The sequence below is a fragment of the Canis lupus genome, chromosome 14 (assembly GCF_048164855.1).
Source record: "Canis lupus baileyi chromosome 14, mCanLup2.hap1, whole genome shotgun sequence".
NCBI classification, from domain to species: Eukaryota; Metazoa; Chordata; class Mammalia; order Carnivora; family Canidae; genus Canis; species Canis lupus.
Window position 1 is genome coordinate 10,663,773 of NC_132851.1, and position 27,900 is coordinate 10,691,672.

The window sequence follows — 27,900 nt, forward strand, 5'->3', positions numbered from 1 at the left end:
AAAAGTACAACTGTATAAATAAAAAAGGAGGAATATGGAGACATATATTTCCCCTCAGGAACAACTTTATAAAGCAGTATTTACTCTAATTTTTTTTAATTGCAAAGCATCAGGACTTACAGCCATAGAACAAAACTTTGTTCCTGCTCAGAAAAAGCCTCTAGGGCTCTATCAGCATCTCCTACAAGGACCCCAATGGCAGAGGCTGATGAAATTGTTAACATGGGAAAGAGGATATGCTTCTGTGTTCTCTCCTTTGGGACCCTTTTGGATTCCAGCAAAAGCTGTACGACCCTACCATGAGCTGGCATCTACAGGGATCAAGCCCAGTTCCAGAACTTCAGAAGCTTGCAGTCCAGCCACCCTTGGGGATGATGACAAAGAAAAGGAGATGGAACCCCTAACCTCCACGATGTAGTCCTCTAGGCCAACATGGGGGTACCTGAAAAAGACTCACTACACAAGCAGAAAAAGCCTTAGAAATCATGGAAACACCTGTGGCTCCTGAAAATGTACTTCTTTCCATGTTTGCACACAAAACTATTAATTCTATAACTCCCAAGTGCTGAAGTCCCTTTGCTACCTGTTTCATAGAACTCTCCATGCTGAAGCCATGATGACCCTCCTGCAACAGTCTCGCTATCAGCCGATTCCCTAACTGCCTATAATCCCTTTGAGTTCAAACTTATGTAAACAAAAAGGGGGGAGATGTGGAAGAACAGGACCTCAGTGGGGCAAAGAAACAGTAAGAACAGGGACACACATAAGTGGCAACAGCTCTATGCATGTGGCAAAAGCCAATTATTCCTGCCATGAGTCCTGCTGAAAACAGCAATGATGGTGGATAGATGGCCAGGGCTGCTGAGGTCAGCTCTCTGTACCACATAGCCCCCTACTTAATGCTCCTCTGAGGCCTGTGCAGATAGTCATGTAGGCAGCTCCCTGCTGACCCTAGTGTGATTTGTTTCTTGAGCTGTTTTTCCTTCCTTGTTTCCACATATTTTATTTACACTGTATGATGATAAAACCTAGAGCCAACCCAGACTCGAGGCTTCACCTCTGCACCTTCACTTCTTGGCAGTGCCTGACAGTGCAGCCCCTTCGGGCCTCTCTTTGTTCCATGATATTGGACTCTGAGTAATAATTTCATCTCTCATCAGAATGCTCCACAAGGCATATAAGATCTCATGTATTTGTTTAAATTCAGTCTCAGACAGTATTGGGAGAATAAATTTAATAAAAAGTGGAATTATGTATCAAAAGCTGTTTTATAACTGTTTGTGTACTTTGACTCATTAATTCCTCTTCTGAGAATCTACCCTAAATCAAAATACAGAGTTCATTGAAGCATTACTTGAAACAATTACAACAAAAGAAACAACCTAATACCCAACAATAGAAGAATAGAACCAACATCAATTAGGAAAAGATTTTTGACAAGGAAGACTGTTTTGTTATATTGCATAATCAGAAGTGTATAACAAAAATTATGTATGTGGTATGCATTCAACTACATAAAAATATACACAGAATTAGCACTAAAACTATCTTAATTTAAAGCTAAAGACTGTCAAATTAGGTTAAAATAAAAGGCAAATACTTCAGATAAGAGAAGGAACTAGAAAATAACTGGTTTAAAAAAGTAAAAGATACCATAGAATATATTAGACAAACACAAATAAAATAGGTGTCACAAACATGAATTTCATAAAAAGAACAATTCAAGGAACAAAGCATTAAGTAGAATAAAAGATAGAAATACATGCGTACAATTATAAAAATCCATAACAGCTGTTTAAAAATCTGTGTATTAAATTACACAGCACTAAAATATAAAGTCATTCAGAATATATGCGAAGTATTTAGAAATACACTTGACATAGAAAATTTCAACATGCTATTATAAATTCTGTCATATCAGATAGAAAAAACAAGAACATTAAGATTTGAATAATTAATAGATGAATGATGCACTCTACAACCAGTACATATAATTTGAAAAGCACCTAAGTAAAGTAATATACTGATCTTTACTAAGCCAAAAATAAAATATTAATAGGTTCTACAAAAATAAATTATAGGGACACCTGGGTAGCTCAGTTAGTTAAACATCTGCCTTTAGCTCAGGTCATGATCTCAGGGTCCTGGGTCCTGGGAACATGTTCAGCAGGAAGTCTGTTTCTCCCTCTCCCTCTCCCTCTGCTCCTCCCTGCTCATGCTCTTTCTCTCTCTCAAATAAATAAAATCTTTTAAAAAATTATAACAGACTTATTTTTAAATTGCAAAGCAATAAATTTATAAAATAATGGAAATATAAACAAAAACACCTCAGCTCCTTCAAAATTAACCATGTTTCTCCTATCTGGATCACAGTTTGTGGAATATAGTCAAATTGTCCAAAGGAACATTTTCATAAGTTTTATTATTTAAAAAAATGAATAGAGGTAAATGAAGTAACATTTAATTCAAGAAGCTATACAAATAAATACCTATTAAATTTTAGAGGTTCCCAGTGCTAGAGTTTTTCATTGTGTTGCAAGCAATTTCATCCATTCTTAAAGCTTCATTTGTCATTTGTATGGCAATCAAAATTAAATTAAAAAAACAACAGAAGAACAGAAATTAGCTCTCAAAAAGAAAGACCAAGCAAAGAGTAAAAGAAAACTTTAGAAAGAAAAAAGCTTATAAACAACTTGCTCAGTCAAAAAAGAGGTAAGAAAAGTTACTATAGTTATGAAACAATTATCATACACTACTAAAGATCATAAAAGAAAATAAGAGATCTTAAAATCCAAAACAAAATAGAATAAAAATTTCTAACAATAATTTAAAAGACAGTACTTCCAGTTTCTGCTCTGGCATGAAGTGAGCTTGGAAGTCATATCTTCCACCTTCATAAGAAGAAAAAGTTTAAACAAATGTGGCTGCCATGCCATAAGGCCACAAACAGCCCTGTGGAGTAATCCATATAGAGAAGAATTACAATCCCTACCCTAGAGCCAGCACCAATTTGCCTCCTTGGAAATATATCCTCCCTCACCCTTCAAGCTTTCAGATAACTACAGTCCCAGCCAACATAAAACTTTAATCTCATGAATGACCTGGAATAGGAACTAACTAATGCCATCTTCTGTTATCTTCTACTGCCTCAAATAGTTCAGTAAATTTTAAGTAAGATTAAAAGAAAAAATCACACTTAGACTTCATAATAACACTACAGAACATCAAATATAGAGAGATCTCCAGGGAAGCCTAACAGAAAAAGAAAAATGATCTTCAAAGGAACAAAACCTAGACTGACAGCAGACTTTTTCATAGCAACAATGGGGCCCAGAAGTCTATAAAATGTTGTGTTCAATTTTACTAAGAGAAGGGAACTATCAGACTTCTGTACCCAAAAAGGCTATAATCAAAAAGTCATTAAAAATGGAGGTAAAGGGGCCACTGGGTGGCTTAGTCGATTAAGCATGTGCCTTCAGTTCAGGTTATGATCCCAGAATCCCAGGATTGAGCCCTGCATTGGGTTCACTATTCAGTGGGATGTCTGCTTCTTCCTCTGTCCCTCACTCTGCTTGTGCTCTCTCTCTTGCTCACTCTCTCTGTCTCTCAAATTAAAAAAAAATATTTTTTAAAAATGGAGGTAAAATAAAAATGTCTTCAGAGAAGAAAAAACAGTGAGTTTGCTACCAATAAAATATTACCAACTGGCACAAAAGTAAGCACATAAAATAGAGAGCCCAGAAAGAAACCCATGCTTATGTGATCAATTAACCTATGACAAAGGAAGCAAGAATATACAAAAGGGAAAAGATAGTATCTTTAACAAATGGTGCTGGGAAAATTGGACAGCTACATGCAAAAGAATGAAACTGGACAGCTTTCTTACACCATACACAAAAATAAACTCAAAATGGATTAAAACCCTAAATGTGAGACCTGAAGCCATAAAACTATAAGAAAACCTAGGCAGTGATTTCTTTGACATTGGCCATCATAATAGTTTTTAAGCTATGTCTCTATAGGCAAAGGAAACAAAAGCAAAAATAAACTCTTGGGACTACACTAAAATAAAACAGATTTTGGTGCAGTGAGGGAATCTACCAACAAAACAACAAGACAACCTGCTGAATGAGATAAGATATTTGCAAGTGATATATCCAATAAGAGATTAGTATCCAAAATATAGAAAGAACTTATACATACAACCCAACACCAAAAAAACCCCAAACATCCAATTTAAAAATGGGCAGAGGATCTGAATAGACATTTTCCCAAAGAACATATAAATGGACAACAGGCACATGATAAGATGCTGAATATCACTCATCATCAGGGAAGTTCATATAAAAACTACAAAGAGCTATCACCTTACACATGTCAGAATAACTAAAATCAAAAACACAAAAAATAACAAGTGTTGGTGAGGATGGAAAGAGAAAGGAACCTCATGCACTGTTGATGGGAATGCAAATTTATGCAGTCACTGTGGCAAACAGTAAGGTTCCTGAAAATATTAAAATTTTTAAGATTAAAATTAAAAATAATAAGAATTACCATATGATCCAGTTATTCCACTACTGGATATTTGCCCAAAGAATACAAAAACACTAATTTAAAAAGATATATGCACACCTTTTATTATTTATTATTTATTGCAGCATTTACAATAACCAAAATGTGGAAGAAGCCCAAGTGTTCATCCACAGATGAATGGATAAAGAAGATGTAGTGTGTGTGCGCATGCATGCATGCGTGTGTGTATATATATATATACACACACATATATATGGTGTGTGTGTTATGTGTGATGAAATATTATTCAGCCATAAAAAAGAATGAAATCTTGCCATTTTCAATGACACAGACCTAAAGAGTATTATGCTAAGTGAAACAAGTCATTCAGAGAAAGACAAATACCATCATTTCACTTATATTTGGAAGTCAAGAAACAAAACATATGAAAAATTAAAAACAAAAGAGACAAACCAAAAAAACAGACTCTTAAATATGGAGGACTGGTGATTGTAAAAGGAGAGGTGGGCAGGAGGATGGGTGAAATAGGTGAAGGGAATTTAAGTGTACACTTATTATGATGGAAAATGAGAAATGTATAGAATTGTTAAATTATTATATTGTACACTTAAAACTAATGTAACACTGTATGTTAATTATATTCACTAGAAAATAATTTACTAAAGAAATTCCAAAATATGTGCTTTAGTCACATGGAATGGGAACTGTAGTGGAATTGTTTAAAGTACAAGAAGGAAAGAGTTATTTGGACACATTCAGTCAAATCTTGATGGCATAAAATAACAAAACTGATGTCTTTCTGGATTGAAATAAATGCAAGAATAAGTTAGAATTAAAATACATGACAATAATAGGATACAAATGGGAAGCAGGTGACTGGAAGCAACTGTGGTAGGTTTGTGTATTGTTCAGAAAGAGAATAAAGATTTTTTTATTAAACTTAGATCTTCATAATGCAACATCCATGTTACAATTCCTAAGAAAATCCTTGGAATAATACCTCTTATTATTTGATAGATATGGCAACTACAAATAAGACTAATCCAAAATAACAGAAAATACCATTTGGAGAAAAAAGATGAGAGAAAGAAATATAGAAAGAATATAATAATAAGGAAACACAAAATAACTGTTAGAAAAGATATCCAAATATGTGTATGTGGTAACTTAAAACATACATATTTATATGAACAGATACACACACACACATATGATAATTATATCTACATATAGTAATTAAAATAAACTTAAATGGACTAAATAATCCTATTAAAAGAACACAGATCAGGGCAGCCTGGGTGGCTCAGCGGTTTAGCGCTGCCTTCAGCCCAGGCGCTGATCCTGCCAGGGATTGAGTCCCATCGGGCTTCCTGCATGGAGCCTGCTTCTCCCTCTGCCTGTGTCTCTGTCTCTCTCTCTCTTTGTGTGTCTCATAAATAAATAAAATATTTAAAAAAAAGACAAAGATCATCAAAATACACTTAAGAAAAGTCTACATCTAAAACTACATCTAAATAAAAAGGTTTGGGACGCCTGGGTGGCTCAGCGGTTGAGTGTCTGCCTTTGGCCCAGGGCATGATTCCGGGATCTGGGATCGAGTCCCACATCCAGCTCCTTGCAGGGAACCTGCTTCTCCCTCTGCCTGTGTCTCTGCCTCTCTCTCTCTCTGTGTCTCTCATGAGTAAATAAATAAAATCTTAAAAATAAATAAATAAATAAATAAATAAATAATAAATAAATAAATAAATCGGTTTTCCTTCCCCTTCCCCTCTTCTTCCCATTCCCCTCTTCTTCCCCTTCCCTTTCCCTCCCTTCCTTCCCTTTTTCTTTTCTTTTCTCTTCTTCTCTTCTTTTCTTTTTTCATTCCAAAAAGCAAAAACCCTGAATGAACTAATGTATTCACTAATGCTCTTAGATGCAAACAAAAGAAGTCACTCCAAATAGCTCAAGCAAAAATTAATTTGTAAATTATATTATGCGATCAATGAATTTCTTATACAATCAACTATCCCAACTTGGAGACTGTGCAGACAGAAATGATGCCCATATTATTCTGCTAGATGGTCCCTATGAAGCTGCTACTTCAGTGAGGTAGACACTGTAGCTGGTTACACTAGGCAGTGAACATTGTCACAATATTCTGCCTCTGGACAGTTCTGTTCCCATGAGCATTGGAATGGATTTCTGGAATAGCTGCTTCTTTGTGATGGAAGTTTCAAAGTGATGGGAAATAATGAGCCTAAGTCATATGCTGGAGAAGTTGAACACAACAAAACTCTGCAAGGAATAATTCTCGTCATCTATGTGAATGTCATCCTCCAGAGTTGTGTAGTACAACTGAAGGAGTCTGCAGAAGTCCTGGCACATTTTAGAAAGTGAGTTTTTGGATTCCAGCTATTAAAGGTATGATATCTGGAAGTGTGAAATTCTCCAAATATGAGAAAGGTGTTAGAAATTGCTAGTGACTGAATTGTGTTCTCCACAAAATTCATATGTTGAAGTCTGAACTCCCAGGACCTCAGAATGTGACTGTATGAAGAGATACAGTTTTTAAAGAGTTAATCAAGTTAAAATCAAGCCCTTAGTGTGGCCCTGAACCAATGTGATTTGTGTCCCTATAAGAAGAAATTTGGACACACAAAAGAGACACCAGGGGTGTGTTCCCATGGAAGAAAGGTCATATTAAGACACAGAAGGCAGCCACCACAAGCCAAGGAGAGAAGGCTCTGAAGAAACTGAACCTGCTCATACCTTGATTCCAGCCTCCAAAATGGTGAGAAAATAAATTTCTGTTGCTTAAGCCATCCATCTTTGGTATTTTGTTATGGCAGCCTTAGCAAACTAATACAGTGGCCGAAAAGAACAATTGTTTGCTGAGATTACTCCCAAGAGAAAGAAAGAGAAAAATTATTTTCAAGTCAAAATAGTGGTTGTTTTGGAGGGGTTTTCACTGGGATGTTGGAAATATTTATATTTTGATTTGGGTAGTAGATACAGAGCTGTGTATATGTGTGTCTTTATATGCATAAAATTTCACTGGGCCATACATTTTAGGTTTGTGTAGTTTACCATATGTATAATTTACTTCAAATAAAATATTACTTTTTTAAAAACTACCACAAAAAAGCTTGGCACCGGTTTTACTGGTAAGGTCTTTCATAGTTTTTAAAACTATATATTTCTCAGGCTATATAAACGGAGAAATTTTTAAGTAAATTTGTCACAGAGTTTATGACAGAATTTGTGAGTAAAGCTATTGAATTAGTTTTGTGAAATTAGCATAATTGAAATGAAGGCCAACTAAAAACTGGACCAATTTTACTTAGAAATGGAGATTTTTAAAATAAATTATTAGCAGTACATTTCATCAGTACATTAAAAAGTAAATCTTTTACCAGAACAATGCAGAATGTATTCCAGGATTGAAGATGAGAAATCTTGAGAAATTTATGAATTCTACCACATGTCAGTAAATGTCAAATTGCATTCAATGTAGATTCCGGATTTTAGAATGAATAAGCTACTAAAACTAGAAATAGTCATTTAAGATTAAAAATATATATGGTAAAATAAAAAAATAATAATAAAAGGATACCTACCATCATTACTGTTGGTCAACATTGCATCAATAAGGGATTCCAGAACAATAAGAGAGCGAATGAAAATTGAGTTAGCAGGAGTCAATGCTATTGTTTGTAGATAATACAACTGTATGCTTAGAAAACTAGTGAAAATCAACTTTACAAAGTTCTAAAATGCTTTTTAGTTTTCAGCAAAGCAACAGCAAAGAAGATAAATATGCTAAAGTAGCTTCTTTTCCAATCAGCTAAAAAAAAAAATAACTGAAAAGAATGATTCCATTTGCTAGAAACAAGAAACATAAAATAATTCTAATAGAAATTATGTAGGGCTCACATGACAAAACTATAGCACTTTCCTTATACAAAATCAGACTTAAATGTAGATTTAAATGTATGATCCTGAATAGACAGGCTAATTTTGCAAAGGTATCATTTCTTCCCAAGTCAACTTAAACTAGAAAAAATATTGGCATATGGTTGTTTCATAATGTGTCAACATTCCTTTCTATTTATCACAGGAATGGGTAAGAGAGATTCTTTTGGGAGATTTGGAGAGTAGAAGTGAGGCAGCAGCCATTTTGTAGCTTGTACACATTTTCACTGATCACAGCTTCATCTCTGGGTGTGATACAGTGGCAGCAGGCAGTGTTCCATCTTCCCCTGTATCCTCCTTTTTTTTGTTTTTTTGTTTTTTCCCCCTGTATCCTTCTTCACCTGCTTCTGACTCCTGGGACAGATGTGTGTTTGGCCCCATGATCAAAGGCAGTCACTTACACCACACCACCAAGGGCAGAGGCAATATGAACAGGCACTGGTATCACTCTGTCCCCAAGAGGCTCAGCTTGTGATTATGGCCTCACCTTGTCCTTGATCTTCCCAATGTTTCCCCATATTGCCTTCCCAGGATCAGATGCAAAGACAACAGCCTTGCAGACACTGCTTATCAGCACCTACAATTGCATAAGATCTTAGCTATATGTGTGAACCTCCTAGTGTTTTTGCTTCATAAAAACTGAGAAGTATGATTGCATACAAATTAAAACTTCTGAATATTAAAAACACATAAAAACATTTAAAGGCAAAACAAAAAACATGACAAAGTTTTAATGTCTTTAATACATGAAAAGTTCCCTCTGAATAAATTCTTAAAATACTAACTATACAGCCAGAAAAGAGGAGAAAATAGGAATAGCTATGTTAAAGAAATACTGTAATTGGCCATTAGACATATAAAATCAATATAGAATATCAATTGTATTTAAAGAAATACAAATTAAAATAAAAATTGTTATAATCTACCAACTATAATTCACTAAACTGTTAAAAATGTAAGTCTAATCTCACTAATAATGAGAAAGTAAATTGATATAAGATTTTCAGAGATCAGTTTGGCCAGATCTATCTAGAATCTTGGGGAGATATTAATTCTCTTCTAGATCTCTAACCTAAGAACACAATTAGTATTTGAATAATAATACACAAAGATGTTCATTGCAGTGTTATTATACTAACAAACTACTACATACAAAGTTATTAGAAAATAATAGGAAATTGGTTAAATATATCGTGGGACATTCATAAGATTTTGTCATAAGTCTTCCTCAAAAACTATGTACTTGAATTATTAAAAAAATAATGTCCAAATACAGTGCAGTGCTATGTGAAAAGAATAGCCTATAAAACTTTAAGTATAAGTTTTGTTACAAATCATAAATTAAATTAGATGTAAAAATAAAGGACTAGAAGAAAAATACATCAAAAATGAAAGTGATTATGTAGAAACTTATGGAATTTTTTAAACTTTTGTCCTTTGCTTTTCTTATATTTTTCTCTTTATACTTTGCTGTATTTAAAGCTTTTATAATCATAAAAGATAGATGCTGCTATTACATCAAATTATTGTCCCTAGATGATGGGATAAGGAGCAGCTTTCTGGTTTTATGGAATCCCATATTTTTATGCGTTAAGTTTATAATCTTTTTATAAAAATTATCCTTTTCACAATAACTCAGAGGCCAAGTGAACACAATTAAATAAAGGTCTCAGATACCAGTTTTTACAAAAAACGAGATACCTTTCTTTTCCCCGCGAGTATGAGATCTGAGCTAGAAGATGAATACAAATAGTTAAACTATGTTTGGTAAAGGTCTTGCCATTATTTTTCAGAATGTGATTTTTCATGGCACGACAGTTCTAATTGTTAGAAAGCACTCATCTCATAGAGTTCAACAAATGGTTCTAATTCTATCCTCTTGAGCCACACAGAGTATATCTAATCCTTCCTTCACATGCAAGCCCTTCAAATATTTGAAAAGTTTTCATTCCCCCTGGGTTTTCTCAAGGCTAAATATCTCCAGATTCTTCAACTATTTTTCGTAGGTCATGATTTTGTCTCTTCAACTCAGATGTCATCCTCAGACACATTTCTTTTTCAGACAATTAACAAATGAGAAAACCTTACTGACTAGCCACACACACACACAAAAAGACAAAAAGTCAATGGTAAGATTTTTTTCAGATTATTTTATTACTATTTATTAGAAAATAATTTCTTTTTCCTTTTAAAAGTTGAATTTCCAGAAACCGTTCTTCATTTTAACTCAAGTAGTCAAAGGATGCCTGGGTGGCTCAGCGGTTTAGTGCCTGCTTTAGCCCAGGGCATGTTCCTGGAGTCCTGGGATCAAGTCCCACATCAGGTTCTCTGCGTGGAACGTGCTTCTCCCTAGGCTGATGTCTCTGCTTCTCTCTCTGTGTCTCTATGAGTAAATAAATAAAATCTTAAAAAAAAAAAAAAAGTCAGAAAATTCCAAGTAAAGAACACACACTTCACTAAATTATTTAAATACTCAAAGCAGGGGGGCAGACTAGACTAGTGTTTAGGAGCATAGGCTTTGGAATCAAACCATCTACGTTCAAATCCTTCTCTACTATTGATAGCTGTAAGACCTTGAGCATAATTCTCTGTCCTTGTCCTTGATGTTTATAATGGTAAACATCTCATAGGTTACCGAGAATTAAATAGGATATTGTATGAAAGCACTTAAGTCAGTGTCTAGCACATAGTAAAGTCTTTTTAAGTAAAGCAGTTCGTAAATGTTCTCAAAGTAATTTTAAAATCTTCTAAATAAGTCTATATGAAGATAGCGCCTATAGGAAACATATATACGAAGAGAGAATACAAAAGCATAAGAGTTATTAACTGGTTTTTGCAAAATTTCTAATCCTAAATGCATAATTTCATTTAAAAACTATAGTTTTACATGGGGTGATGGACATTAAGGAGGCACATGATGTAACAAGCACTGGGTACTATATAAGACTGATGAATCACTGACCTCTGCCTGAAGCCAATAATACCTTATATATCAATTAATTGAATTTAAATTTTAAAAAAATTTTAAAAAGAACAATTGGTACATACATATCCTTTTATGCCAATAAGTATTGGCATAAAATAAATAAATATTTTTAAAAATTTGTACTTTCACAAATCAAATCAAATCAAGGATACAGACCTTTACTGTGAAGGAGGTAGATAGAGATAGATAAATAGTTAACTAAATTGAACTAAATTAACTAAATTCAGTTTTCCAGGGGAGAAATGATGAGTGCTTGATTCCTAGAGACGACAACAACAATGAAGACTGTCATTTTGTTGAGTGCTTACCCTGTGCTAAGGAGGAGGAAGGAAGAGGAGGGAGGTAAGGGAACAGAAGAAAGGAAGATGGGGAGAGGAGGCAAGGGGAGGGTAAGAAAAGGAAGGGCCAAGAGTGAGTGGTAGTTAACATGCAATGAGTGCAGGCACTGCGTTGTTTCACAGGAACTGTTTCATTTAATACCATAAACCTACAACATTGCTACTAGAAACCATCTTTAGAGAGGTTAAGTAACCTGCCCTCTATCTGAGGCCGTACAAATTCATTAACTGGCAAAGGATTCAGACCTAGTTCTAACCACTAAGTTAGTATCAAGGAGGGAACTAGATTAGGGCAGCAAAAGGACAAGGAAGAAAATACAAAAGTCTGGTGTCTAAATGAGAATCGGTTAGCAATAGAAAGTATGGATTTGAGTGAGGATGGGAGGTGGAATAAAAAGAGTAGACAGTAATTCTTTGGTTTTTGCATTTCTGAGGCAATATCCAAGACACTCAAAGCAAAGAAAATTGAAATAGTTCAATTACGCTAAATCAATTTTACATTGTGAAGGAATTGAACACTAAAGGTCAATAACAACATTTAAAAGACTAGCGAACATTCCTTTTACTTAAATCTGATTTCAGGGAAAGTAAAAATAAAACATGGAAGATAAAAAACACTTTCCTTTTTTTTTCCCCATCAAGGTGATTTTTTAAGTTTGGTAACTTTTAGAAAGGTCCATATTTGCCTCAGTTTGATAAAATAAAGTTTAGCAATGGGGAATGGATTTAACCAATATCTTCTTAAATTCATACACCAAAGGAAACCTTTCAGGACCAGCAGCGTGTTTTAATCATGCCATGTTCACTTTCAGAGGGATGTGGAGTCTGGCTGGTGATATTCCAATGCCGATGCTTTCTTCTTCTAGACACACACCTGATTAAAGGCTACAGGATCAAAGAGCAAACCACTTACAGCAAAGTGCTACAGATCCCAAGGCTCATCTGTGAATGGAATCATTTAAAACTATTTTAAAGGGTCATCACAAAGAGGGTGCTTATTTTTAGAAATAAGTTTTCTTTTGATACAAAGAAAAATGTTGGCCATTTCCCTTATGTTTATAACAACATTCCAATTTAATCTTCAGTTTAAAAATTCTTTAATTATTGCACAACAGTGTTTTTTTGATTGCATAACATTCACATCTCTATTTGATACTAAAATCTAGACTTTTCTACGTTTGTGTGTGTGCATGCGCATGCACATTCTTTTCCTTTATGGTAATGATATATGTTAAAGCTTTGGTTTATAAATTTGATTCTGCTCTCAGGGGAAAGCTATAAACATGAATGATGGGGAAAAATATGTTATAAAAACATCATATTTTAAGTTATTTCATTATGACTTACCCAAATCTTTTTTCTGGTAACAGCAGTGCAGCTGAAAAAGAGAATGGTATTGGAAAGCCTGGGTGGTTCAGTAGTTGAGCATCTGCCTTCTTTTGGCTCAGGGCACGACCCAGGAATTCCGAGTCCCCTGTATGGAGTCTCAAATCGGGCTCTGCACAGGGAGCCTGCTTCTCTCTCCGCCTCTCTCTCTGTCTCTCATGAATGAATAAATAAAATATTAAAAAAAAAAAAAGAAAGAGGATGGTATTGTGTAGGTATCTATTCCAAAAGTTTATTCCTCTGAATTCCACATTCCTATCTTCTACCACTTAAAGTCATTGACATATATATAGACATAAGGTCTTCAAGTAAAAGTAACCAATAGATTTGGAATTGTTTCTAGAGTGATGATTAGAATCTTGCACTGAAAAAGAACTTCTAATCTAAATTTCTTTTGTTAGTTATCATGACTATCACTGAAAAAGCTGGAAGAATATATGCCAAAACACACAACCACATGTTTTTTGTCCAGTCATACATAAGAAAGAATCCAGCATAATTATTCTTGAATTAAAATCAAAAGCAAGTTTGTAAGATCTATGTCGTTAGAAATACTGAGATTTCATCTAGTATACAGTTGATAACGATCATTATATTTACTCCACTTTTGTTTATAGTGAAATTAAAAGTTGAAAGACAGAAAAAGTCCCAGCAATTTAAATAAATTATATGAAAGAAAACACTGCATGCCACTGTATACCTTTATGAGCCTTTGGCATTTCTGTTCTGAGTAAATATATTGTTCTAATATAGTATAATTTTTTAATTTCCCTTGTCTTAAACTATTTTATAAAATTGGAGTGACCTTTTAAAAACAAACAAGCAAACAAACAAAAAACAAAAGAAGTTTGTCTGCTCCTAGAAGACAGAACCAAAAAAACATTGGGCAAATTTAAAAACACACACACACATTAGCTTTGCTTCTCTACAATTTAGTCATTATAGTAGAATATAAGTTTCAAACACACAAAACCTCGAGTCTCCTGGTGCATCTTGTGTTACCATCTCTTATTCCACTGGAATTCCTACGTTGGAGCAGAGTGTTCTTAGGATAATTTAGCTTAAAAAAAAAAAAAAAAAAGCTACAGTTCTTCCTTGTTGTCTATTCAAATTATCCAGAGATGCTGAAGAGAGTTCTTTCCCTTGTTTTTCTCCTTAATTGTTCTAGAAGAGAGCAAACTAATTCAGTATTTTTTTTTAACTTTGATGAGTGATGTTTCACCTAAATGTTCATTCTGTTTTCTTGTAAGAGAATGCAGCATCTTATAAAAGTGGTAATTTTGTCAGTATGTGGTTATACTTTTTTTGCTGTTTCTATAGTCAATTATTTTTCCAGAGTTCCATAGGTCATTCATGTCAGATAAGTTTACGGTGATCAAATGGTAAACCTGAAGAATAATGTTTAACTTACAAGGTTCTTTTGAAACTCACTTGAAATAATGTGCATGATTGTTAAGTAAAAGTGAAAACATGAAGCAATAAAAGAGGCATTTTTGATTGTTGGTGAAACCTCATTTCAATCCTACAAGTCTTCAAAAACAAGTTCCAACTCCCACAACAAGGTTTATTACTAGATAACTAAGAATGTTGTCTATTCATGTCATCTATTAAAACAAGGCATAATGGTCATGTAGAGCTCTGGATGATTTCTGAATCAATGAGACCACATTCTGCCTAATATTTTCTAGGACTAGTTATATTAACTTGTTAGCAGAAATTTAATTTTTAAAATTTTAATTTTTTAAAATTGATATAAAAATTGTAATACTTGTTTGTCACAGCTTCTTAAGTTTTGTCTCTATCATGCAGTGTTTATGCTAATAGCAGCACATATGGCAGCAATGTACTGACCTTTGAATATGCTGAGATAAAACTTGTGATCTACCATTATGGGATTCATGCTTTATGCTTTGTTTGTTTTGTTTTTAAAAGCTGTGATGATTTTAAGCTGATCTATCCGACTCTTTTCAGGTCTCCCTCACATCCAATGGCATGTACTTAGGAAACAGCTGGCAAAAGTTCAAGGTGCAATCTGTGGCTAAGAATGGAGAAACACTAACTGGCTTATGGACAGATGGACCAATAGCTCTGGCCTGATTAGCTAACTGAACGAAGATACAAAGCTAATCATATGCTTCCTCTCTAGGCAGACCATTTGTTTTTAAAACCAAGTGAAAAGCTGCATACTCCCTAAGGATAGCAACCAATCAGAGACTCACAGCAATGCCCTCTCTACTTTAGTATGTCCCAGACATCACCTGTGTACCTGAATGAATGAATGAGTAGTAAAGAGTAAATCTCTGTGGTATCCATTATCATGCCTACTGTTTGGGGAGTACAAAGATGAACATATCATGGTTATTGTGCTTAAAGGGCAATATAGAAGGCAGGAAAAAATGGCCACAAATAAATGTAATCTGATAGTATTTTATTCCCCTAGAAGAGCTGCCAGGTTTCAAGTCCTGATTAAATAGGAGTGTCTGCGATCTGATTTTTTCTCCATGCCACCACTCTGATTAAGCTCTGCCTCTGATTCCCCAATAGCTGCGGTCTACACTGATCAACATGGAATCTTAGATGTACACCTTTAAGCAATCAGACTTACTTGTATACACACACTTAGCTTATCCATAGGGAGCTGTGCCTAAGTGCCCACACTGTTTCCCAGTTCAAAAAAGCAACTTCTCCTTACCCCTCAATTGTCCTCACAACACTTAAAAACAAATGAATCAATCTGGCATTGTTCTCCCAATCCCATCACACTAAATGGAAGTCAGCACAAAAGTCAGAGTTTCAGAACCAAAATAGGAGATGCCTTAGATTAATGTTATTTCTTGCAGATTCTAAGAGTCAAACAGTTTATTAAATACATGAGATGAAAAATTAACAAAGCCTAACAGTGTTTGTGCAACCTCTCCACAAAGTTAACACTTTTCCAGAGGATGGCTTGATCTCTAAGAGAATTTAAAAGGCATGGGAGTAAATTATGCATGGAAAACACACAAAACAGTTTAAAAGCAGGCTATTTTCTAAGAATCTAATTAAAGCCTCATTGAAAATTTTAAACATTTCACTCTAGCAGATAGTTTGCTCTGGCCTTAATTACTTTCTTACTGATGGTCTTTACTGCTCAGTATTTTACTTCTGACCTTTTTACTACAGAGGTAAATCTGATTTGGGTTTTCAATTGCTCCTGTGTTAGCAATAATGGTACTAGAATCAGAAGGATTTACTTTCCAACTGAAGATACTTCAAGATACTTGAGGGTATTTGATGATACCTGTATCCCTGTATCCACACATCCACCATCTAGAAAACAGTCATATGTGACAATCAACAGTAGGGTGCAAACTTGAGTTCACAATATTATGAATTTGAAAGTCAGCAGTTCTGTATGCTGTCCAGCTGTTTTCCTGACCACTAGGAAGTAGACAGGGAGGAAAACATCTGAGATTATTAGTATATCTGTCTCTCTTTTTACTTCCATCACTACCAAGAAAGAGCCAAGACCAAGAGAAAAAAAAGTTTTGAAACATTTCATAAATTATAGCTAATGATTGGGGATCCCTGGGTGGCTCAGCGGTTTGGCGCCAGCCTTTGGCCCAGGGTGTGATCCTGGAGTCCCGGGATCGAGTCCCACGTCAGGCTCCCTGCATGGAGACTGTTTCTCCCTCTGCCTGTGTCTCTGTCTCTCTCTCTCTCTCTGTCTCTCATGAATAAATAAATAAAATCTTTAAAAAATATATAGCTAATTATGATTTTTGCAAGTCTTCAATTGACCTTAACCATTAAAAAATATCTTAGAGCAATTCTTCGTAAGTCTTAAGTGTTTTCACATACAATATCACTTACCATATAATATTGTGTGGCTGTCTCAGACATCAATTGTATATTCATGAAAAAAAAAAGGGGAGGGAATGTGGCAGTCTTTTTGTTTCTTATCTCCAGTAAGTAGGCATATAAAACAGCTAATATTGCCATTAGATTAGGAAACCAGAGAAAGAAGTACATGATTTTGTTCAATATCACCTGATAATAACAGAATGAAATTAGGGTTTTTGGATAGGTACATTTATATATTTTTCTTCAAGTCCACTTTTTCCCCCATTATGCCATTCTTTTTTTTTTTAAAGATTTTTTTAATCTCAAAATCTATATCTTACTGTTTAGTAAGATGAAGTTCTCTAGATTCAGTTCATCTAGATGTGAAAAATCTTAGACCTATACAAGAAAATATACAAGTTGTCTGACCCCTTATCCCCAAAACACAAGGATAGGACATTACAACATAGATTAGGATAACATTATAGACACTCTACCCCCACTCCCCCCAAAAAGGGAGGGGGAATGGTGGTAGAGGGATGGGAATCACTGCTACCCAGAGAACTTGAGATCCAATAGAGAATGGGCTGGTAGTATGTTGATCAGGATTCAAGGCTTGGGAAAGCCTTGAATTCATTCAATAATTTATCATGGGCCTCATATTAGCCAGGCATTGGGGATTCAGTAATGAATGAGACATCATCCATAAATAAATGAAAATGACAGTCTAAGATATTAATCAACTAATTATAAAATTAATAATGTAGTAACAGTGAAATTACACACAGTAAATAAAACAAATAAGAGTATATCTAGACTAGTATAGGGGGAAGAAAAATTTTCCCACAGGAGGAAATGTCAAGTTGTCCTTGATACTTGAGTTGCATTCTGGAGCCTAAATAAAATACAAACTAGAAGCATAAGTATGCGTGTGCATGGGAAGTAGGGGGTTGGAGGGAGAGAAAATTCATTCCTGGGCAGAGGGAACAACATTGCAAAAATCAAAGCCTAGGAAGGATTATTGCTTTTTAGAGTATTTTGCAAATGTGGATACCAACTGGTGGATTACAAAATCAATTTATGGGACATAATAACTATTACATGGAATAATAAAAAATTAGAGATCATCACATTTACTAAGAGTACGTATTGTTTTATAAAACTTCAATCAGTCAAATATGTATTTTTTTTTTTAGCAGTGGGTCATGATGTAAAGTATTTTTCTTACTCTGCAGCAAAATAGCTTGAAGCTACTGTTTTAAGGGATTGAGAAAAGGTCAGTGGGGCTTGAGAATATCATAAAATGAAGCTGATACAGCAAGAAGATAGCAAATAATGATAGCCACGTTAAGGTTTCAGTCTTTAGGCTAAGAACAATAGGTAGTCACTGAAGAATTTTAACTGGGAGAGAAAAATGATCAGATTTAAACTTGAAAATATTACTCTGGCTCTATAATATAGAAAACAGGTAGGTATGGGGGTCAAGAATAGCTATAGAGAGAAAATTCAGAAAATACTGTATTCATTAAGTGATGGATGCTAGCCTGGGTAAGAATGGTGGCACAGAAGTAGGTGGATTCAAAACACAGAATATTAGTTTAAAGAATATAAGTTGGCACTGAAAAATGGTAAATGAATAATAACCTATCAAAGATGAAAAAATTGTTGAAATAAGAAATTCAATGGAGGCTTCAGAGCAAATTAGACACAGTTGGTAAGATCATTAACAAACAGGAAGAAAGAGCTGAAGAAATTATGCAAAATGCAATGCAGTGCAGGTGGCAGAGATAAAAAGTACGAAAGGGAGGAAGGTTTTTTTGGGAACTCAAAAACACACCTGATGAACCAGGAAGAATTATCCAAAGAGATAACTTTCCAGAACTAATGCAAGACAAAAGCCATTTTCAGAATCAGAGGACCAATGAATCCCAACCTGTATAAATAAAATTCACACTTTAGGCATATCATAGTGAAACTTCACAACACTAATGAAAAGATCCTAAAAACAACCTGAGGAAAGTCTCATTACAAAAGGAATGCACAAGAAAAAACGCATTATTGTATAAAATATCTAAACTTATGAAATTACAATAAAAAACCAGAATGGACGTAAGTAAGTAGGGAGGAAGATCACTGTAGTAAAAGCTTTCCTTGTATCGTTAGGGAGAGTCAGAGATACTAATTTTAGGACATTGTTAAAAAAAAAGTTAAAATTTCTAGAATGATCATTAAATAGAAATAAAACATTTAGTTGCCCAACTAGAAGGAAGAAAAATCTTAAGGCAAGAAATATGGAGTGGGGTAATAAAAGCCAAAGTGGGACAAGTAGAAAGCTTGTAATGAGATGGTAGAAATAAACCCATATAGGTTAGTAATCATAATAAAAGGAAATGGATTTAACTCAGCAGTTAATAGAAACAATTGTCAGACTGGTTCCAAAAACTCTAGATAAACGAGAATGTGAAAACATCGTGTTCATCAATACTTAGTTGAATTAAATATGGTATATCCCAACAATGGAATACCACAAAGCAGTGAAAAAGGATCAAATACAGCTGAATACACCAACATGAATATATTAACATGGATGAATCTCAGTGTTGAGAAAAGTAAGCAATAAGTTACTAAGCATGATTTTGATTAAATTCATGTCGAAAACATGCAAAAACATGTTAGGTATATGTGTGTGTCTGTAAAACCATACAGAAAAGTAAAGGAATTATTAACACAAAAGTCATGGTAATGGTTGCTTCTCAGGGGCAAAGAGGAAAATTAATGAGAGGCCCACAAGCTTGTCAAAGTTACTAGGACCATTCTATTCCTTAAGTTGAGTAGCAAGTAGGAGTATTGGGTAAATGAACACTGGTTTTTAACTTTTATGTATTTCATATTTTAAAAAGCATAAACACATATGCTTGTGAATGCATGGAAACTTTTAAAAAGTATACAAGAAACTGTTTACTGAATGTAAGCCTCATGAACTCTTGCTCTTTCATGTGTTTTCAGTGCCTGTAAAAGTTGCTGGGATAGAAGAGGGCCTATTTATTGAGTGGAAACAAGAACACAAAAAAGAAAATTAATCACTACATAATTTGTGCCCAATGCCTTACTGGGATAGTTTACATATAATCAAAAGTTACAGTTAAATCCAGAACCAGGTAATTTGTTTTTATGCAAATTCAAAAATGCATTTTTAACAATGAACAAATTGTAGGTAATATGTAAAAATAGCCATTAGTTATAGTTGTTTTTTTTTCTCCCTCTCTGATGGATACTAGTAATCTATAATGGCATCATCTCTCAAGTTCAAAGGGCAATATGTGAAAAGCAAAAAGTGGTAGGAAAAGTGAACATCAATTATTCATATAATGGATAACCTTGAAGGAGCAAACCATAAACAGAAAAAAAACCAAAGAGATGTTCATCAAAGTTTTGTCTGTTCCAAATAGATTTTTTTGGTGGGGTCACTGTATCCAATGATTATGCTGGTAGAAGAAAAATGAGAATCTTTTACTCACTTGAAAATAATGGTGCACAGAGACTTAAACTCTTTCGTGGATCAAGAGCCTCCTTTACAACCTACTAAATGTATACTACTTAACCCTTTGTAAATTTAAAGCAATAACGATGTAAGAAGGGACAGTGTGTTGTAACTGAAAAAGCCTGCGTTTCAATTCATTGCTTTAACACTTACTCGGTAGGATCTTGAGTAAACATGTTTCCCCATCAATAATATACAAATATTAATGCCAAAATCTCAGTGTTTCCAGGCAAAAGTGTGGCACTCAAATGTTAGCGTTCCTTCTTAAAATTCTCTAAATATATAAATGTGAAAATGCCTGACACATAATAAATGTTTAATATTAGCTTCCTCTTTCCTCCTTGGGTTTTCTTTCTGGTCCAGCAAAGCACATAGTTAACTGCTGGATTTGCTTTCAACTGCCATGGAATCACCTAGAAATCCTTGCCATTAATGTGGTTTGGTTGAGCCATCATCTTAGATAAAAAGTCGTTCATTAGTGATGCCTCTAAGAACTTTTTGCCCTTGGGTCACTAGTGGAAAGGGAAACAGGCAGCTTAACATCCTTCCCATTTCTGTATAGCTGGAGTAACATATGTAATTCTATGTGGGTTTGTGTAACTATTTCTCATAGGTGTGTACTTCTGATTCATGGAATTAGCCCTTGCATACAAGATAAAATGGGCCTGTATTGATCTAGTTACTGATATACCCCTTTTGGATACCTCTCTATGAACTTGACCATTTTGTACTACTGATGATCCTTTAAAATTGGCATTTTCACATGGACTATAGAGAGATAAAAAATTAGCATTTGGCTTACCCTAGCCAGCAACCTTCCTCTACTGTAGCACCTTTGGGCTACAGTTTGGAAGAACCAATACCACAAACCAGGGGGCCTGAAATCATAGCACATGGGCCAAATCTGGCCCATAATCTCTAAACTTAACTGCAGGTTGAGGGTGATCTGACCAGTTGCCAAATAAAAACCCTCTTTTATCCTTGTACCACTGAGTGCAGAAACAGAAATGTCTGTTGTCCAACTAGCTTTTTTAGTTCAACAACCAAAGTGAAAATCAAAGCACTTCTGTGTAAAGGAGACCCAACCAGACTTTATATACTTAAAGATCTTGGGTATCCAGTAAACTGTGTGTGCGCACACATCTGTAATATTCAAGAAGTCATTTATAAAATTCAGCTTATACTCCTGTTTAGTCTCTGTAGCTGTCCAGTGAATGACAAGAAGCCACATTAAGAAATTAAGAAATAGTAGCTTTATTTATAATAGCCTCAGACTAGAAACAACTCTGTCCTTAAAGGTACATGGTTAAGCAATGTGGTACATCAATACCATGGAGTAAGACTTAACAATAAATGGGAAAAAACTACTGATATAGCAACTTCAATAGATCTCAAGGGCATTATGAGTAGAAAAAGTTAAATTCAAAAGGTCATGTTGTATAATCCCATTTCTAGAATATTCTCCTGATGACAAATTATAGAGATGGAGGACAGATTAGTGGTTGCCGGGAGTTAGAGCTGGTGGAGGTAGGTATGACCATGGAGGGAGCAGCACAAGGGAGAAGTTCAAAAAGTTTTTCTGAACAAAAGATCTCATATATTACTAAACCAACCTACTGGTACAGAGGCATAGTCACAGAAAAATCATTTCCCCAATAAAACATGTCTATTGTTCAGATAGTAGTGATGCACACAGAATGATAGGATACGAGCACGTGACCTTCGTGCAGGATAAGCATGTGTGCCATCTCATATGTAATCCCTTAGAGACCTAGTCTGGTTCTCCTCCAATGCATCCTCTTGGAATTATACCTGGTTTTATTACCAGTTCTCATCTGAATCCAGTGGGGGAATGGGATAATTCTGCTTTTGTTTCTTGGCCAGAAATCACTTGATCCTGAAGTTTTGTGAGAAAACATGGAAAGGAACAGTCAACTCCACACACCATGAAGGCAAAGAATAGTTCCTTATCTTGACTGTACTGAAGGCTACACAAACCTACACAAGTGATAAAATGGCACAGAACTATTTGCACACATTGTCCCTATGTCTATATCCTGGTTGTAATAATGTATTACAGTAACATAGACGGAAAAACTGGGGTAAACTAGATTTAGGCTTCATGACACCTTTCTGTACTATTTTTACAACCTGCTGTGAATCTGAAATTATTCCAAAATGAAAAGTTAAAAAAAACTTAAACACACGAAATTCACAAGATAAAATGAAACACAGCCAATTTTATTCAAATTCCCCCAAATTTATACTCAACATGTTAACTGTTTCTAAAATGTATGTCACTCTTTATACAGTGATTTTATTATTTCATCTTTATTTTATAGTTTTTTTCATATTATCTTTATACAGTTCTTCAGTAGAAGCCAGAGTCCTGAGTTGCCCAGTTAGGAGCCTAAAAACACAGAAAGAGAAATTGACATGGTGAGAAGAAAGTACTTTTGGAAAAAGCTAACTTAGAAGAAAGTGAGGCTAGCATTTCCTTTTAGAATTCCTGCCCAAACCACTATGATTTTAACGACCTCCACCATTTCTAAATGTCAAATGTGCCACTTAGAACAAAAAACCACATCAAAATATCAGCTAAAACAGTTTTTGACCAATTATAAAGAGTAACAATGACAGTATCATCAATATTATTTTTTTTCATTTTTTTCAATATTATTTTAAAAAGTCCATACAAATTGATCTTCAAGCAAACAGAAAAGAATAAAATAAGTTGTTTTAGGTTGAGTTATTCTGGACTTGGTTGGAAGAGGCATAAACATAATTTCCCAATTCTTCCTCTCTTTTAAAATTGAAGAACTAGGGCAGCCCGGGTGGCTCAGCGGTTTAGCGCCGCCTTCAGCCCAGGGCGTGATCCTGGAGACCCAGGATTGAGTCCCACATCAGGCTCCCTGCATGGAGCCTGCTTCTCCCTCTGCCTGTGTCTCTGCCTCTCTCTCTCTCTGTCTCAAACAAACAAACAAACAAACAAACAAAAATTTTTTAAAAATTTAAAAAATTGAAGAACTATTCAAAGTATTTGAGTATGAACTTCAATCATGAGGTCTCTGATTGTCCATCTGTTTTAGGAAGCAGCTATATGCTTCCTAAACTTCCTACACTCCAATTATACACAACCATAATGGCCAAAAAGCATTAAAGCTGGTTTGTGATTCTAAAATTACAAGGCCATTCAAGTTCCTTTAATACCTAATATGCATGCTCTCTACCAAAAGGGAGGAGGTATATTTTTTTGACACAGTTAAATACGAGTATCAGATAAAATCAGTTTTTAAAGATCAACACTATAAATAAGATCAATATTTTCAGAGAAGTATTTCTTCAGATTTAAAAAGAATTTCAACCTCTTGAAAGAAGTCTACACATGTAAGTTATCATATGCCAGTATCAAAATGATATGTTGTAAACCCTCAGCAGAAGAGTAAATGAAGCCACACAGGCAGAATAAATGGGAAGAAAAACAGATATAATATAAACCAGGAACACAATTTTTTTCAGTTTAGTAACAGATTTTTAAAAAAATGTCCATATCTCTAATTAGAAATACAAAATCAGATATAACCAATATATTAGTATTTATGTTACGTTACTGCTAAATTCCAGACAAATCAGAAAATCTGTGGTTCTTACCTCTGACCTACTATTCTGATTAAGTTTCTTCTCAATATTCATGGCCAACATCTGGCTTCTAAATGAAAGGCTTTTGGTCTTTTCAATCACTTGCTGATATGGTGAGACTGCATTGTTACCCATAACCACATGACCCTAAAATGAGACAGAGGGAAATTGATTCTGTAATACTACATCTGAACTGTCCAGGTAGGTCATGAGCATGACATCACAACACTACATGATTGTTGCACACATTTTTATGCACTGGAGATGACAATCATCATCCAGCGACAAAAAAAAAAAAAAAAAAAGGTGGCTGCTATTGCCTTAAAACGAAGCAAAAATTCTTAACAAAATACAATAAAATATCCAAATGAAAAATTCCCAAAAAAGCTTTACAATAGTCAGCAATTTATAGATGTAGCATAACTAATTTAATACTCACTAATTTAGAATCAATCTTGGCATCCAGTCTAGCATTTCTAATCAAATTTACAATCCACCTTTCAGCTTCTTCTGGAGTCATGTTCAGTTTGTCTGCCAACATGCTAATGAAAAAAATAAAAATGATGTTAATGGAGTCTAGAAACTAAATTTCATGTACATAAGTCTTTGAACTCACTCTAGAGACTTTCAGGTATTTATGGATCACCTTCTTTTAAATATTATGATTCAGTACCTGCAGTGTTCATGTTTGTGCTATTATCTTCTACTATGCATGACCTATCCCATTTCACTAACCAGAGACTGTAAGATCCTTGAAGGGAGGAGACCACATTTCACATTTACAGAAATCCTTAATTAGTAACAATCTAAGGGAGAAAAAAGTTTTACGATGTATAATGATGACAGAAATTACATCTACTATAAGGAACATCAGTGATAAAAATATAATGAAATAACCAAAGCTTAGGGCTAGCGTATATATTTATGTTGTAAACTCTGAGGACACTCAGGATTGCACTCTATAACCTAAACGGCCACTGAATTTCAGAGGAAAGAGAAAGACACAAAAGGAGAGAGGGAAAGGAGCAAGGGAGATAATCGTTTTTGAAAAAGAGGCTTAATTTATTGGTACCAACAATAGCACCCTTTAGTAGTAGGTAAGTAGGTAACTCAAGCTGATGGAAGAAGATGTATGTATAGTATTTAAGAGTATACGGTATACATCTATGCACATATGGGTGTTTGAACATTAACTGTTCTCTTTTCACCTCTCTTCATTGAAGACATTGTACACTTGCCAGGCCCTCTCATGTTATCACTAGTTTGATGAAGAAAACTAGAAAACTAGTAATAAAATCTTTCCTTAGAATATTATAAACTGGGATCCCTGGGTGGCGCAGCGGTTTAGCGCCTGCCTTTGGCCCAGGGCGCGATCCTGGAGACCCGGGATCGAATCCCACGTCAGGCTCCCGGTGCATGGAGCCTGCTTCTCCCTCTGCCTGTGTCTCTGCGCCTCTCTCTCTCTCTCTGTGTGTGTAACTATCATAAATAAATAAAAATTAAAAAAAAAAAAAAGAATATTATAAACTAAAATTCCTAGCCTGATAGCCTTCCTGATTTTAAAATATAGTCAAGACATTGGCAATCACATAATTATGTAATTCCAGAGCTCCTAACCAACCCAAATAATCTAGTTAATAAAAATACCCTTATAAGAATAACAGAATTTATGCTAACCCTATTTTATAATTTATTGAAAAAGTTAATAGAATTTCATTCAAAATGTGAAAATTAAACTAGGTCATCAATAAAATAATTATAAACTCAATCTACAAAGATATAATCATTTAAAATTTATCCTTAAAATATGCTTAGAGTTAAGAACAATTTGATGATAAATATGAGCCAACTCAACCATAAAACTCCCTGGATTTATGTGTCAAAATTTTGTTCTCTGTGTTTCTGATCAATTTTCTTCTAAGTACACATTCTAAGCAAACATAAAGAACAAGTAATCCAAGAAAAATGAAATCCACTACTATTTCAATGTCATGGATAGTGGATTTCATTTTATATCACTGTTCTTTACTAACCCTCCTTTTATTTGTTACTAAAAATCAGGAATTGTGTCGATTTACTTAAACAAGAAGGCTTATTTTTTTGACTGGTAAAAATTCCTGCAGCTTGTGTGGTTTCCCATTAACTCCTGTGTTTTCTGCTGGTGCCTGACTTATTTTAGAAATGTGTAAATTTCATTGTCTCTGCATTGCTATAGTTAGCTAATATCTGATACTCTTACCTAAAGCTGAACTCTAAAGGTAAAAGATTTTCCACAACATACTCAGTATTTTATCACATTCGATAGCCATTTATCTTTTGTGTGTCTCCTGCATCCCCCAAAACACAACTCTTTAAAGTGAGGTCAAAAGCATTTTACTCTGAAAAAAACAAAAGAAACTGTACTAAATATATTAATACTCCAATGTTTAAGACCACTATATTTTGTTTTAAAAGAGCAGAAAATTTATTCCCATTAAAGCTACAGATTATGTGGAGTTGGTATTACAAACATGTTTTTAAATGATAATATAAAAGCTATTTATGAAGGTGGTTTAAGTAGCTAAACATTTAATGACACATTCAGTCTTGAAGTCTAGGTTATCTGTTGGATTCTTTCTCTTGCTGCCATATACAACTGAGAAGACCTAGAATTCTCTTTAACCACTGCCTCTTATCTAACCATTCTATTACTATCATGAAAGACTCCTCTCCACCAGCCATACTAAATTTCTCCATTCATTAAACATGACCAGTTTTCAATCACTTCAGGGCCTTTGCATATACTGTGCCTCCTGCTTAAAAAAAGGCTCATCCATGTTCTTCTTCATTTAGCTAGCTGTTCTAAGGCTCTCAGCTATATCAGTATCCTCATAAGCCTTCCAAGACTTCTCTGCAAGCTGTAACATATCTGTTTGATGCTTTCATAGCCCCTTTATTTTCTCTGGAGCAGTCATAACAGTTGCAGTTTTTTCTGCTGAATATCTGCTTTTATGATATACTGCATAGATAACCAAAGATCATGCACCATAGCTTCTTTGTTCACTGCTTTCTATCCAGCAATTAGCAAAATGCCCAGTTTATAGGAGTCGATTAATAAATATTTACTGTCTGATTCCTAAGCTGGTCACTCCCCTAAGTCCAGGCTCATTACTATTTCCCCGTTTTTTAACGAATTTACTTCTCCAGTCTCTCTTTAATCTATTTTTACATAACTGTCAACTAACCAGTTTATGCCCAAATTCCTTTTAAAACTTTAACAGAGCCTTTCTACCAAAACAATAAAATCCAAACTTCTAAATTTCTCATTCATGGTTCACTACAATTTAGGTACAACCTCGTTTTCCAACCTCTCATTATTCTCCCCCATGAGTACCATATGCCAGCCAAACCAAACCAATTACCTTCCTTCCTTGCCTTTCATTCAACAAAATATGAACTATTAGATGCTAATGACAAATACGTCTATTCCCCACTTTTATAAAGTTTACGCCAGGCGATGGGCAGTAGAGGACAATCACTTAATCCCCAAAATATATAAATTATTATAGATGAAAAAGATGGAAAAAAAGATGAAAAAGTAGAAGGAGCTATGTGAGATGCAAAAAAGTTTACTAGTTTTAGTTTGGAGGCTTGGAGATATATTATTTAAGGAAATATTTAAGGTCAGATTTTAACATAAAAGAAAGAAAAGTCTATTCTGC

The 27,900-nt window shown here is 34.5% G+C and overlaps 1 protein-coding gene and 1 long non-coding RNA gene across 2 annotated transcripts in view; one reads left to right on the forward strand and one right to left on the reverse strand.

Moving 5' to 3' along the window:
* Positions 1-15,510, forward strand: part of LOC140603706 (uncharacterized) — a 19,315-nt gene extending 3,805 nt beyond the window's left edge. Inside the window, exon 2 of the long non-coding RNA XR_012006660.1 lies at positions 15,169-15,510. This is a non-coding gene — a long non-coding RNA (uncharacterized lncRNA). The remainder of the gene's footprint in view (positions 1-15,168) is intronic.
* Positions 15,511-22,780: 7,270 nt separating this feature from the next.
* Positions 22,781-27,900, reverse strand: part of EIF3E (eukaryotic translation initiation factor 3 subunit E) — a 53,089-nt gene continuing 47,969 nt past the window's right edge. Inside the window, exons 11-13 of the mRNA XM_072774233.1 lie at positions 24,639-24,741; positions 24,212-24,346; positions 22,781-22,970 (exon numbers count right to left, since the gene is read on the reverse strand). Coding sequence (XP_072630334.1) covers positions 22,932-22,970; positions 24,212-24,346; positions 24,639-24,741 — 277 coding nt within the window. The 3' untranslated portion in view covers positions 22,781-22,931. The remainder of the gene's footprint in view (positions 22,971-24,211; positions 24,347-24,638; positions 24,742-27,900) is intronic.